Source organism: Castor canadensis, chromosome 9, assembly GCF_047511655.1.
Source record: "Castor canadensis chromosome 9, mCasCan1.hap1v2, whole genome shotgun sequence".
Lineage (NCBI taxonomy): Eukaryota > Metazoa > Chordata > Mammalia > Rodentia > Castoridae > Castor > Castor canadensis.
Genome location: NC_133394.1, coordinates 82334085 through 82348166, shown reverse-complemented (window position 1 = coordinate 82348166; position 14082 = coordinate 82334085). Strand labels below are relative to the sequence as shown.

The following is a 14082-nucleotide window of genomic DNA, read 5'->3' as shown; positions in this document are numbered from 1 at the left end:
TTTCTAGTACCTGTTCCCCTTTTCCTATTGGCCTCAGTTGCTTTAAGGTATCTGCTTTAGTTTCTCTGCATTAAGGGCAACAAATGCTAGCTAGTTTTTTAGGTGTCTTACCTATCCTCACCCCTCCCTTGTGTGCTCTCGCTTTTATCATGTGCTCATAGTCCAATCCCCTTGTTGTGTTTGCCCTTGATCTAATGTCCACATATGAGGGAGAACATACGATTTTTGGTCTTTTGGGCCAGGCTAACCTCACTCAGAATAATGTTCTCCAGTTCCATCCATTTACCAGCGAATGATAACATTTCGTTCTTCTTCATGGCTGCATAGAATTGATGTAAGGAGTCCATGTTCCAAGCCTGCGGGTGGATTTTGGCATTTTGAAATGTGTACTTGGTCTTTACCCCCATTTCCTGGCATAAAAATAAGTCCTTAAAGACTGGTGGCTGGCAGCCCCTAGATAGTGAAAGACCAAGGGAGGATTAAAGGGTTGGGACTTTTTAGTTTCACCTGCCTACCTCCAGGGAGAGGTGAGGGTTGAAGCTTAAGTCATGCCTATGTAATGAGGCTTCCATAGAACTTTCAAATAAATGAAGATGGAGGTCCCTGGAGGGTAGGGTACCCAGAGAGAACATAAAAGTGCCAGTCCCTTCACACATACCCTAACCTGTGCATCTCTTCCATCTCTGTGTCTGTAACTTGCTTTTTATTGTTCCTTTACAATAAACCATTAAGTGTTAGTAAGGTGTTTTCTTGAGCTCTGAGCTGCTCTAGCAAATTAGGCAAATCTGAGGAGGTTTTTGTAGGAACATCAATTTATAGCCCACCAGTCAGAAGTATAGGTGACACCTATTACTTGCAGTTGGTATCTGAAGTGGGAGCAGTCTCTAGGTAGACACTGTCAGAGTTGAATTAGAGGACATGAACTTGTTGTGTACTGCATAACTGCCTTCTCAATTGGTATGTGTGTTTGTGGTGGGGGGGGCGGAATCCATGCATTTGGTCACAGGGGCCTGTTGAGTTTGTCTTTTTTTTACATTTCAGAACACACATTTAAGATTTATATCAGAGATGAATTCTAGATATTTAGTGGTCCTAGATAATAAAAAATAATGCTATTCTTATGCTTTTTTTATGGATGATTTTTAGAAGCAAGATCATTTCTACCTTGGAAAACTTAGCTTACAATTATATAAATTGCCCAAAATGTTTTGTGGTTTGTTTTTAGCTTTTATCCTCTGCAGAAAACAGCTCTTGAAAATTTGAGGGATTTCAAGATGTTACAGTGGTTGATTAGTTGGTGCTAAATCTCACTTTCTTTGGAAAGGATGTAAATCTCTTTAAGTGGTCACTTCTCCCTCCTTGTTTAAGAAGGAAATGTTTCTTTCTCTTTTCCTCTCCCTGCCCCCTTGTCTATACTTTATCCTGTCATACTAAAATAAATCCTTGAAGAAAAAAAAATTCAGCGAGGTATCACCAAGTATCTTGGGAAATTTGAGAATACCATACGATATTTCTTGTTTTTGGCAAATAAATTTGGACAAGGTGGCAGAGAAGAGGGTGTATAGAATCCTTTGCTCCATTTGATTATAAAGTCATGAGTGAAAATGACAAATTACTTCAAATATCCAGGGCAAATATCAAACTTCTTTCCTCTTCAGTCCTTAGAAAGTATTTAAAAATCAGAATTTGTAGGTACTTATTTTAAAAAATCTTATTAGAGAATGAATAATCTGTTATTTTATCAGCAAAATTCAGTGAAATATTAAATTCTCTTAGTTTTACATAAAATTGCTTTTATTGCATAACTACTTTGGGAGAAACTTCTTGCTGTTAAAAGGAGAAAAATAGAAGAAATGACTACACCAACTTAGAACCACATGAGTGTGTGTATATATATAATTTATTTATTTTTGGAGGTATTGGAGTTTTGAACTTAGGATTTTACACTTGCCAAGCAAACACTCTACCACTTGAGCCTCAGGCCTAGCCCTTTTTGATAGTTTGGTTTTCAAACAGAGTCTTACTCTTTTGCCTAGCTGAACTCTGACCATAATCCTCCTACCTCCATCTCCCAAGTAGTTGGGAATACAGGCCGTAAACTACCACACCTGACTTCTTTGTTTTGAGATAGGGTCTCACTAACTTTTTTTGCCCTGGCTGGCCTCAAACTGTGATCCTCCTGCTTCTGCCTCCCAAGTAGCTGGGATTAAAGCAGTGAGCCACCTGGCCATATGTATATTTTCTAATGGACTCAAACACTTGGAGCTGATGAGATCTGAATCTTTTCACTTAGTGAACCATTTTACAACTTATCAATTTAATTGTAAATCACTCAAAGAAACAAGGTATAATTTAAATAGTCTATAATTATTAATATTGACAAAGCAGAAATACTGTAACTGTTTTAAAGTAAAGTATTTTAAAGTAAAGTTTCATTATATTCAGTACCTGTTTAGAACTGTGAAATGGCTTCATTTGCACATGACAGTGGTTTTAAAATTGATAGCTTTCCCAATAGTATGCTTGGCAAGCAGTGTCAGGTGACATTGTCTTAGATTCTACAGATACTAAAAGACTAATAAGAGAAGACTACAAATGTACTTACGTGAAGTAGACACTTTGAAAGACACAAACTACTAAAGCTTATTGAAGAAAAATAAACAACCTGAATTTTCCCATTTATATTATGATGAAACTTGTACTTTAAAATGTTCCATGAAGAAAACTTGAGGTCCTTATCACTTCACTAGGGAATTTCATTGAAAATGTAAGGAAGACCCATTCTACACACTTAAAGAAAATTGGAAAGGAAGGTATACTTCCTAACTCATATTATAAGGCTAGAATCAGTATGATATCAAAATGAAAGACATTAGAGAAAATAAGACCTTAGATCAATATTTCTTACAGGGTAGACCCAAATTTTTTAGCAAAACTTTTAATAAATCAAATCCAACAATGTATAAAAATGACCACATATCATGGTCAAATGTATCCCAGGAATGCAAAATTGGCTTAACACTTGTAAATCAATCAATACAATTCATCATATTAACAAACTAAAAGAGGAAAATCATATGATCACCTCAGTAGATGCAGAAAAAACATTTGATAAAATTCTACATTCAGTCCTGATTTAAAAAAACAACTCCCAACTAGGAATATAAAGGAACTATCTCAATCTGATAAAGGCATCTATGAAAACTTTATAGTTAACATTATATTTAGTGGTGAAATATTGAATCTTTCCCTAACATCAGGAATAAGTCAAGATCTGCTCTCATTATTTTCAACATTGCATTCAAAGCTGTAACCAGTGCAGTAAGGCAAGAATAAGAAATAAAGGGCATCCACATTAGAAGAAAAGTAAAAATTTGAATATGACATTATGTGCAGAGAAAATTGATAAAAACTACAGAAGAGCTGCTAGAATTAATAACTTTAGCAAGTTGAAGGATAGAAGATCAACATACAAAAATTGTATAGTAGCAATGAACATCAGAAATTGAAAATTTTAAATGTGTGTAGGAAAGGTAAAAAATATAAAATAGGAAATATTAAAATAGGAAAAATTAGGAATAATTTTGACAAATGATCAGAAATTTAAATTTTCAAATACATGTGGGAAAGGTAAAAAAGTAAAGAATATGAAATATTAAAATTTGAAAAATTAGGAATAAATCTGACAAAAGATATGAAGTCAAAACTAAAAACCATGCCAAGAGAAATTAAAGACCTAAAAAGGATGAAGAGATTTGCTTTGTTCCTGGGTCAGAAGACTATATTAATAAGATGTCAGTTTTCTCTAAATTGATATTCAGTACAGAACCCAGCAGGCCTTATTTTTATAGAAGTTGAGAAGTCCATTCTAAAATTCATATGGGAATTCAGTGGGTTTACACTAGTCAAAACAACTTTAAAAAAGAAGAAAATGTGAAGACTCACACCACCTAATTTCAAGACTTATTATAAAGCTACAGTAATCAAAATAAACAGATCAATGGAATGTAATAGAGTCTAGAAATAAACCCACATTTATAATGAACTTCAAATTGGCTTCCTGGGATTTAAAAAAACAGTAAAATTTAGAAAGTTTTCATGGATTAAAAGGGTTTTTTAAAGTAAATCTTTGGAGAGTATATCCAGCTTTTAAAAGATCAGATCCTAACTACTCCCTTTTCATTATATTACTAATTATCTACAGTCATAATTTTGTTGATTAAGAGGGTGTATCACTTGTCTTTGACATGCTGCATCTTGCCCTGCATTTGTAAAGCCAGAATCAACAGGTCCTTCAAGTTAAATGTGTTTGAACTGGATAAATTACTCCATTTGCTCTCTGGAAATAAACTACAAAACATGAAATTAAAGTTATATATAGCACTATTGAAATGAATAATGTAGGTTGTTTGACAAGTATATGAAGCACTCCTGGTTAGCAGTCCCTTCCCCACAAACAATTTGTGTTTTAATTTGAAATTGACTTTAAATGTTCTAAGCAATTTTTTAAATTTAAAGAATCACACCTTTAGAGGGAAATGTTGCTTCAGATTGTGTTCTATATTCCCATCCTTGGTGGTAAATGTAATTTTACTTGCGGTATGTTTTAATTTTTACACTTACAGGAATTTTTAAATGATTAGGTATACCATCTACAGTAAACAGCAATATCTTAACTATTCTGAATGTATGTACACACCCATATAACCGTCACCCGGATCAAGATATAGAACACTTCTAGCACCCAGAATACAACTTCAAGCTCCCTCTTAGTCAATCCTTGGTCCCCAAGGGTAATCACTGCTATGATGCATCACATAGACAAGTTTAACCTAGTTTTCTAGTTTTGAATATCATATAAAAAGAACCATACAACATAATAGTTTTTGGTTTTTTTTTTTTTCAGTACTGGGGATTGAACCCAGGGCCTGTACATGCTGAGTTACCACTGAGCTGCATCCTTCATCTCAACATAAACTCTTTTATGTTCAGCTTCTTTTTACTCAGCCTTCTGGTTGTGGGATTTTTTTTTTCCTTCAGTTTTAACTGACATTCTTATATTCTCAAACTCGAAGATTATTCTGGTCAGTTAGCAGTTATAGTACAAAAATTAACTGTGGGCTTGATTCCTATTATGTGTCTAAGGTTTTTTAATAGAAATATTCTATAAATGTTTTCAATTTCTTTTCTCAAGTATAGAAATTTAAAAGAGGCTTTCTGCCTTGTATCCTTTAGTTAAGATTTTTTTACTTTCTTGGGGTCATGTATATCAGTTATAGTTAGCAGTTTTAAAAGAACTATATATTTATAATTACATATAAATGTAAGTTACAGCTATATATAATTAATATTTCTTTAAAAAAAAAAAAACAACAGTTCACCATTCAAAGAGTCCTCCTTTCCTCTTTTCTCTTTGAGAAGGAACAGGTCTCTACAGTGTAAGTATTCTCTAAAGAACACCCAAGAATGAAAGGCTTTAGGAATCAGGAAAATGTTTTTCAAGTGCAGAATCAACTCATCACCAATAAAAGAGCCAGTTCTCTGGAAAACTGATATTACTTTCTGTGGAGACTGAAAATATACATTAATCTTCATTGACCTTTCATTCAGTTCTGCAAAAACAAAGTAATTTCAGTCCCTGTTCACGGTAGTCTACTGCTATATAAAAGGCCCTTACCACAAAACTTATTTCTATTACTAATTATTCCTGTAATAGTTTGTCTGGCAAAATATAATGTGACAGCTGTTTGATCTACAGAGCTTATTATGACATTGTTAGGTTACAATAGAAATGCCAGTACTTTGAGAGGCTTAATGCTTAATTCCAAAATTGCTTAGACAAAATTGTTAAAAGTTAGCAATAAAGTTAATTGTTCAAATAGATGTTACCATTCACAACATTTCTTTTTTTGTGGTACTGGGGCTTGAACTCAGAGCCTCACACTTGCTCATGCTCTACCACTTGAGCCACTCAGCCATTCAACCCCATTTGGCCCCATTTGGCCCCATTAAATAAGATGGTCAAGCAAGATAAGATTGTTGCATTTTTTAAAGAAACCATCCTCAAGCAAACTTCTTTAAAGTCTGTAACCTAAATATTAAATATGAAACAGCATTAATCTCAAAGTTTGGATCTTCTCAGGGGAATAAAAATTTATATTAATCCAAGGACATTTCCTAGGTACTGGTTGTGTGCTTAGTAACACATTCATATGTCAAATAGGGTAGAAGAGGTCAAAGATATTCATCCCAATGCTTGAGCAGACCAAATACAGATATTTATTAGATTTATAGTATCTAAATAAATGGAAAAGAACAAAATGCCTAGGAAGTTCATTTGTTCTTTGTTTTACTTTGGGAACAAGATAGAAAAAGACAAATGAAGATAATATTATTAGGTGGTATAGGGGAAAATGTCTTACTCATTTCTAGGTTTATAGCTTTGTCTCCTATAGTGAAGACAGATTGCCAATAGGAAAGTGTAAACATGTATTTAATATACATTTTGGGTGGCACAGGAAACAATAAACCTGTATATGTTTTGGTTTGATTTGGTTTGGGGGCTGGATATTGAACCCAGGGCCTTACACATGCCAATTATTGCTCTACCACTGAGCTACACCCCGCTGCAACCACCCTGCATGCTTTTTTGTGCTAAGTTTGGTAGACAAGTGGATAGTTGTGAAGAATTTTTTAAAAACAAATTTATTTTCTATTTATTTATTTATTTTTTATTCATATGTGCATACAATGTTTGGGTCATTTCTTCCCCCTGCCCCCGCCACCTCCCTGCCCCCCCATCCCCTCGCTACCCAGCAGAAACTATTTTGCCCTTATCTCTAATTTTGTTGAAAAGAGAGTATAAGCAATAATAGGAAGGAACAAGGGTTTTTGCTAGTTGAGATAAGGATAGCTATACGGGGAGTTGACTCGCATTGATTTCCTGTACATGTGTGTTACCTTCTAGGTTAATTCTTCTTGATCTAACCTTTTCTCTAGTTCCTGGTCCCCTTCTCCTATTGGCCTCAGTTGCTTTAAAGTATCTGCTTTAGTTTCTCTGCGTTGAGGGCAACAAATGCTATCTAGTTTTTTAGGTGTCTTACCTATCCTCATACCTCCCTTGTGTGCTCTTGCTTTATCATGTGCTCATAGTCCAATTCCCTTGTTGTGTTTGCCCTTGATCTAATGTCCACATATGAGGGAGAACATACAATTTTTGGTCTTTTGGGCCAGGCTAACCTCATTCAGAATGATGTTCTCCAATTTCATCCATTTACCAGTGAATGATAAAATTTCATTCTTCTTCATGGCTGCATAAAATTCCATTGTGTATAAATACCACATTTTCTTGATCCATTCATCAGTAGTGGGGCATCTTGGCTGTTTCCATAACTTGGCTATTGTGAATAGTGCCGCAATAAACATGGGTGTACAGGTACCTCTGGAGTAACCTGTGTCACAGTCTTTTGGGTATATCCCCAAGAGTGGTACTGCTGGATCATATGGTAGATCAATGTTTAGCTTTTTAAGTAGCCTCCTGTATAATAAATTTCTAATGGTAGAAAACTGAAGGGTACTAAGGAAGGCATGTTTGTTCAGACTCTCCTCCATATCCATTTGTCTTTAGAGATAAGGATGTTCCTTTCTTCCCGGTGTAGAGAAGCTAACTCTTCAGTGAGGATCTTATGATCTCTTTAGGGAAGAAGGTCAGGAGATCAGAGAATAGCCTCTCTGCTTCTGCAGTTTTCTTAAATGCCAATACTTTAGGATAGCATGGCCTGAACTCCATCAATGGGAAAAGCAGTTTATTTCTAAAGGTAGTAATATCCTCAGTTGGATGTCATGTAATCAGCTTCCTCCTTATAAACAGGGAGAGCTATTTAGCTCTGATTTCTAGTGTAAAGTTATTTGATCGTTTTCTGTTTTTCTGATACAATGATTTTATAATAATTTGGGTGAAACAGTTGCTTGTAACACTTTCTGGCTTGTCTCCTGTTTTTACCTCACTTGTAGCTTTATAAACTGCAAAATATAATTTGAAAACATGATAGAAATATATAAAGTTATACATACTTCATCTTTGAATGAACTTACCAATTGACATGGAATTGAAATAGGTAAAAGGGCAAGAAGTAACTTAATTGAGCTGTGATACCATCTTTTTATGGTACTTTTTGACTTTTTGGTGGTACACTGGGGTTTGGACTCAGGGCCTCACACTTGTTAGGCAAGCGCTCTATCACTTAAGCCACATCCTCTGCCCTTTGTGCTTTAGTTTATTTTTCAGGTAGGGACTCACTTTTGCTGGCCTCCGACCACAGTCCTACCTACACCTCCCTTGTGGCTAGAATTAAAGGCATGAGCCATCATACCTGGCTGACGATATAAGGTTAATGCCCCTAAATTAGGACAGTGTTTCCTGTTTGTGTGTAGGGTAGGTTGGTATGAACATCTAAATCCCCAGGAAGGCTTTTCAAAATAGACTGCAGAGACCTGTGCCCTATCTCTAGAATTCATACAAAAATCTTGGTGGGTTCTTAATTATCTCAAACCTCCAAAGTGTAACATTTTGTAAGTATGTTTGTTTCAGTGTTCAGAGAAGGCATTTCTCTTTCCTTTTCCCTTCCCTCCCCTTCCCTTCCCTGAGCGATTGACTATATCAAGAAAACTTACATGATATAAAATGTCTTTAAACAGCTCTATCAATTTACATTATTATAGACATAAATTCCAGTCATTTACACAATTTTGTTTTTGAAAGGGGATTGCTATTCTATCATGTTTCATATTAGAAAAGGTGAAGTTTTTAAAAGTAGTAACCAAACTTAGGGATTAATTAAAATTTTAATTTAGAATCAAACTGTAGGATATACTATAATGTCAGTAAACCTAAAATAATTTATCATAAAATGTTATATCAATGTTAAAATATAAGTGAACTGTTCCAAACTGTTTTTTCTTTTTGTGCATTGTTATACCAGGTAACAATGTATGTGTTTCTTATGCATATATGAACTGAATTTTTTGAGAGAATTCTGTATTAAAGAATGACTTCATCAGATCCATCAGATTTTAGAACAGTCACACTTGCATAGATTTTTGCCAACCACCCGTATAGACATAAAATAGGAGGACTTGTAGGTTTCTTGAAGTCAAAGTGGTGCTGTTTTTGTACTAAGACTTTAAATGATTTCTTAATTCTTTTAAGTAGTGTTCCCTTATCATGTTTGTTACCTAGTTATGGTCATTTTTATAGGTATTTTTTTTTCATGTTTTGTTTTGTTTGACACAGTCTCATTGTGTAGTGCAAGCTGGCCTTAAACTCACAATCCTCCTGCCTCAGCCCCCTGAGTACTGAAATTACAAGTGTGCACCACTATGGCTAGCTCTAAATTTTTATACTATAAACGGGGACAAAAAAATTAAGAGGGAACTCTAAAGGAAATGGCAAAATCCTCAGGGAGAGAAACAAAAAAGCTTAAATGTTAAGTAGTCTGTGGGTTTTAAGTTTAAGAAAGAAGCTTTAAGATGTTTCTTTGCATATCAAATTTCTGCTTATTTCTATCTTTGCCTCTAGCTACTTAAAATTCTAAGTAATTTTTTGTGTGGAATGTTGGCAGAAGTCTCTAAGTAGAATCACTTGACTACTGGAATCAATTTACACCAAGTTTACTCTTTCATAAGCATAGCGTTCTTGAATGCAGTCAGTGCACAATTAAAACAGAGGTCATAAAATTAAAAGCTCCTGGAATCTAATTTTTAAATATTCTTTTGTTAGCATTCTTTGAAGAATTTTACAAACATTTGCTTTATATTCCTTCCTTTAAGTTGTCAAGTAGGGAAAATTAAAGGCTGATTCTAACCACAATTCTAGATTTCCTCACTTAGAGGTTTGCGTAACTCTTTACAATTATTTTAAAATATATTCTGTGGTTTGACTATATTTTTTCAAGAATCTAGTACCCAAATGTACGTCATGTGTGTGTTTTGGAAATGTGACAGCAATGTAATTTGTGGTCACAATTGCATTAGCTTTATTATATGTCCCTAAAAATCACTTGGAAAACATTTGTGTCATTTCTGTTTTTTTTTTTAAAGGCAAAATTATAACCCACCTTCATAATTCTTTCTCAGTGCTCTCCATTGTTTCTCTTTCCAAAATTCTTGCTCTTCCCTGTTCAGACTTAAAAATTTCATGACCACAAGCCTTTGCTTTGGCTGTTTCTTCTCTCTGGAATACTACCCTTAGCTATGGTCAAGTGTTACCCTCTTAAAGGGCCACATACATTTAAAAAGGAAAAAAAGAAAGATAATCTAGTCATTACAGTTAAGGTAATTTGGCTGTCCTCAAAACTCCCCTTTGTATTATCTGTTTTTCTCTTACTTTATACTTGCTATCTTATATTTATTTATGTACAGATTTCATCTCCCCAATAGTACTTTGGATTCTATTAGCAAATGCCCTATAATGTTGAGATTATGTAAATATGTATAGTGTTTAAAACCATGATGTACCTTAGGAGTTTCATAAAAACAAGTACAAATAAAAGCCTATTGTATAGAACAAAAGATGAAATACAGTTTTTGCCAAATTAACAGTAAATTTACTGCTTTGGTTGTGTCAGTGAATAAATTTCTTAGTTTTGAAGTGATAAGCAATGATGGATTCCTTTCATCTTCAACAGTTTCTAGTTGATACTATCATGTTGAAAACAAGAGAGAGTTGGTTGGTGGCCAAGAATGAGGAGGAAGAGTGTAGGAAGCCCTTTTCTGTTTTGTGTGGATACCAGAATCCATGATAGCAAGACTGATAAAATATTCAAACTTCTGGGTGGCACTCAGGCCTCTGTCTTAGATGTGATCCTCAATAGTTCATAAATCTGAAGCAGTAACAGGTAAACCAGAAATCATAAGTACTGTCCCCAAATTAAGGACTGACAAAATTGGCTGTGAGAGTTAGAATTCCAGCCTCCAATGTACTAGGTACTGGGACAGAAAGCCTAATAAGAAGAATTAATTAAAATAATAGGGTGGAGATTGGAAGTGGTGAGTGAAAGGAGAAGTGTTTGCCCTCCATCTTTCCAGTTAGTCAAATCAATATCTTGACATCATCCAAATTGCTTTCTTTCACTTATATGCAGTCTGTCAGGAAATTGTTTTCACTACCTCTAAAATTCATTCAGCTTCCAGCAGTTTCTTACCACCTCTGCTGCTATCGCCCTGGTTGCATGTCATCATCATCTTACACCAGGTATTAATGCATTAGCTTCTGAACCAGTCTCCTAGACTTGGATCTCCTTAGTGAATGATTTGAAAGGAATTGACTTTAGACTTTTATAATATCTCTAACATGAAATCTCAAGATTTTGAATAGTCTCTTCCTTGTCTGAGTTCTTTTCTGGACTGTGTGTTGATTGTTCATGAAACATTAAGAGGAAGTTTTTAATAGAAATGAGTTTAGTGGCTGTGAAGGCAACAGTATACTTAAGAGTTCCAGCTGTTGTAACTGACTTATTTCAGCACTCCAATGAGTAGTCGACTGAGGCTGTGAAGACCCACAGATATGTACTCCCTCCTCATCAACACAGTGTAAGATGTGCTGACTAACTGAGACGTGCACACAAGCATGTTTTGCCTCCTTGGCACAGTAATTAAAGGCGTGTCTCATAAAAATGCAGGGACATTTTAACCTTCAAAAGAAGGAATGAATTTTAATATTTTGTTACATAAGTCAAATTCTAAGCATCTTGACCATTGATAGAGGGTAAGCCAAAGAATGATGCAGTTCTAACAAGAGTTGTTTTCAGAAAAGTATAGATAGTTTTTTTGATGAAATGTTCCTTGGTCTTTGTAATTTCTTCTTATTTAACCTAGAGTGATTTCAATATAATGCATTCAGATTGAATAATGGAATTGACAGTCATAGGCTTTCTGTGACTTTTCTTTAACAGTTTCTTGAGTCTTTAACCCACTTCACCTAGCAATTATTTTAAAACCTACATTAACTCCCTTTTAATATTGGAGGACAAAACCAAGTTCCTTCTAATGAGTCTGTTTTGTTGGGCCTAATGTATAGCTTTAATTTTAGGAGGAGACCTGCTAAAGCTAAAGAACTAATTTTTTTAAATGTTCTTAAGTATTGAGTTCTTAAGCAATAAGACAAGCAAAACTAAAGCAAAAAATTAAGAAATCGATTAATTTTCTATATCACATTACTGATATAGAACAAGCTGTCGGAAATTCTAGTGAAATAATGAACAAATGCAAATGAGACAAAATCCAAATTCAGGCAAAAATAGTTTTTTGCGTTTTGTTGTTGCTGTTGTTTTGTTTTTGTTTTTGAGACAATGTCTCACTGTGTAGTCCAGGCTGGTCTCATACTTACAATCCTCCTTACCGCAGCCTCACAAGTGTTGGGATTATAGAAATATACCACCATGCCTGGCAAATAAATAAATTTTGACTCAAAAAGAAAAAAAAACCTTTCATTGTAGTTAGAAACCTTATTAATCTCAAATCTGAGAGAATCTCAAAGGAACTGATATCTATTAGATTCAGAACATTCTAATCTAAACCAGGGAATCTGGGGTCCATAAATGGGCTATATGTGCATCTATGAACTCCAAAATTATTTACTTATACTGTACATGCCACATCTTGAAAGAGTGACTGTAGCTTTCACCAATTTCTCAAAGGAATCCATGATCCATATTCATTTCTATATGTCACTATGATAAAACAATGAACCAAATTTAATTCTGATGATCCATAATGAAAGTTACGTATTTCTAGTTTCTAGAATCTGCCTTCCAGGTTTTGAATAATTAAGCCAAATCAAGGTGTTTGATGTTAACAATGCTAGCAGTTACGTTTATCAGAAACCTGCTCTCCTTTTTTAGCATGTCGATTCAGTCTGTATAAATGCTTATTAACATATATACAAATAGGTTGAGCTATCTGTTAATGTGAGTGCTGGTCGCTCGGATTCTAATTTTAACCATCTGTCTTTTCTGTTTTTATTTGGTGTGACTACAAACCAGTAAGCGCAGTTGACCCTGCCGCCCTTGGCTTTATCATTTCCCCATGGTCACTACTGCTGCTGCCGTCTGGTAGTGTGTCATTTACAGATGCAAATATTTCTAATCAGGACCTTCGAGCCTTCACTGCACCAGAAGTTCTTCAGAATCAATCACTGACTTCCCTCTCAGATGTTGAAAAGGTAACTGTTAAATCTTAAGTCTTTTTAAAATTTTGTGTTTCATTTTGATGTGGGTAGAGCAAATTAAGACAATGGGCTGTTCTACCTCAGCCCCTTGAAAAAAATCCATTGAATTTAAAATAATCAAGTGTTTCAGGAAATTTGTGTCTATTTTATTTAAGAATTCAAAAACAGTTCTAGAAAAATTGATGGATCTGAAAAAATACTGAAAAGGGTGAGCCATTGTTCATGTTTACAAATAATGAAATGCCTACTGTATATAAAACACTGCTCATGGGAAGATACCAAAATAACTAGAAAATAACTGATTAACTGTAGGGAACAATCTATAATATATAGCAGGATGAAACAAATGCTATGTAAGGGAATAAAGTATTTGAGAGTCTTAAAGAGGAACATTTAAGTTTTAGTGCTGTCACAGAGAAGGTAGCATGTACATTGGGCTATGAAAAATGAGTAGACTTTAGTTGGGGGCATGGCTCAAGTGGTAGAACACTTGCCTAACAATCCAAAGCCCTGGAGTTCAAACTCTAGTGCTACTCACTATGGTTCGATAGAACAGCTAGACTAGAAGATTAGCTGTCTGGAGAGCTGCTGTCAAAGAAAAAAAAGGAAATTATAGGTCACCTCAAGGAAAATTTTGAATGCCAGGACTTGAAACTCTCTCCTAAAGATATTGGGGAATCTATCCCATTTATAGGACTATGATATGATGGGATTTGTGATTTTGTAGGTTAAGTTTGACCAAAGTAGGTAGTTTGGGGAGATACTAGATTTCCTGAGAATCTAACTGGGGAGTTTTAATAATCTGGAAAAAAGAACTGAAAATAGTATAATACATTGGTAATATAAAGTGAATAAAG

At 34.6% G+C, this 14082-nt stretch overlaps 1 protein-coding gene across 12 annotated transcripts in view; it reads left to right on the top strand.

Annotated features, from left to right (window-relative positions):
* Ptpn13 (protein tyrosine phosphatase non-receptor type 13) overlaps window positions 1–14082 on the top strand; it is a 198664-nt gene that overhangs the window by 46918 nt on the left and 137664 nt on the right. For all 12 annotated transcript variants that reach the window (XM_074041824.1, XM_074041827.1, XM_074041825.1 and 9 more), the window contains one exon: window positions 13041–13219. In XM_074041824.1, coding sequence (XP_073897925.1) covers window positions 13041–13219 — 179 coding nt within the window. The remainder of the gene's footprint in view (window positions 1–13040; window positions 13220–14082) is intronic.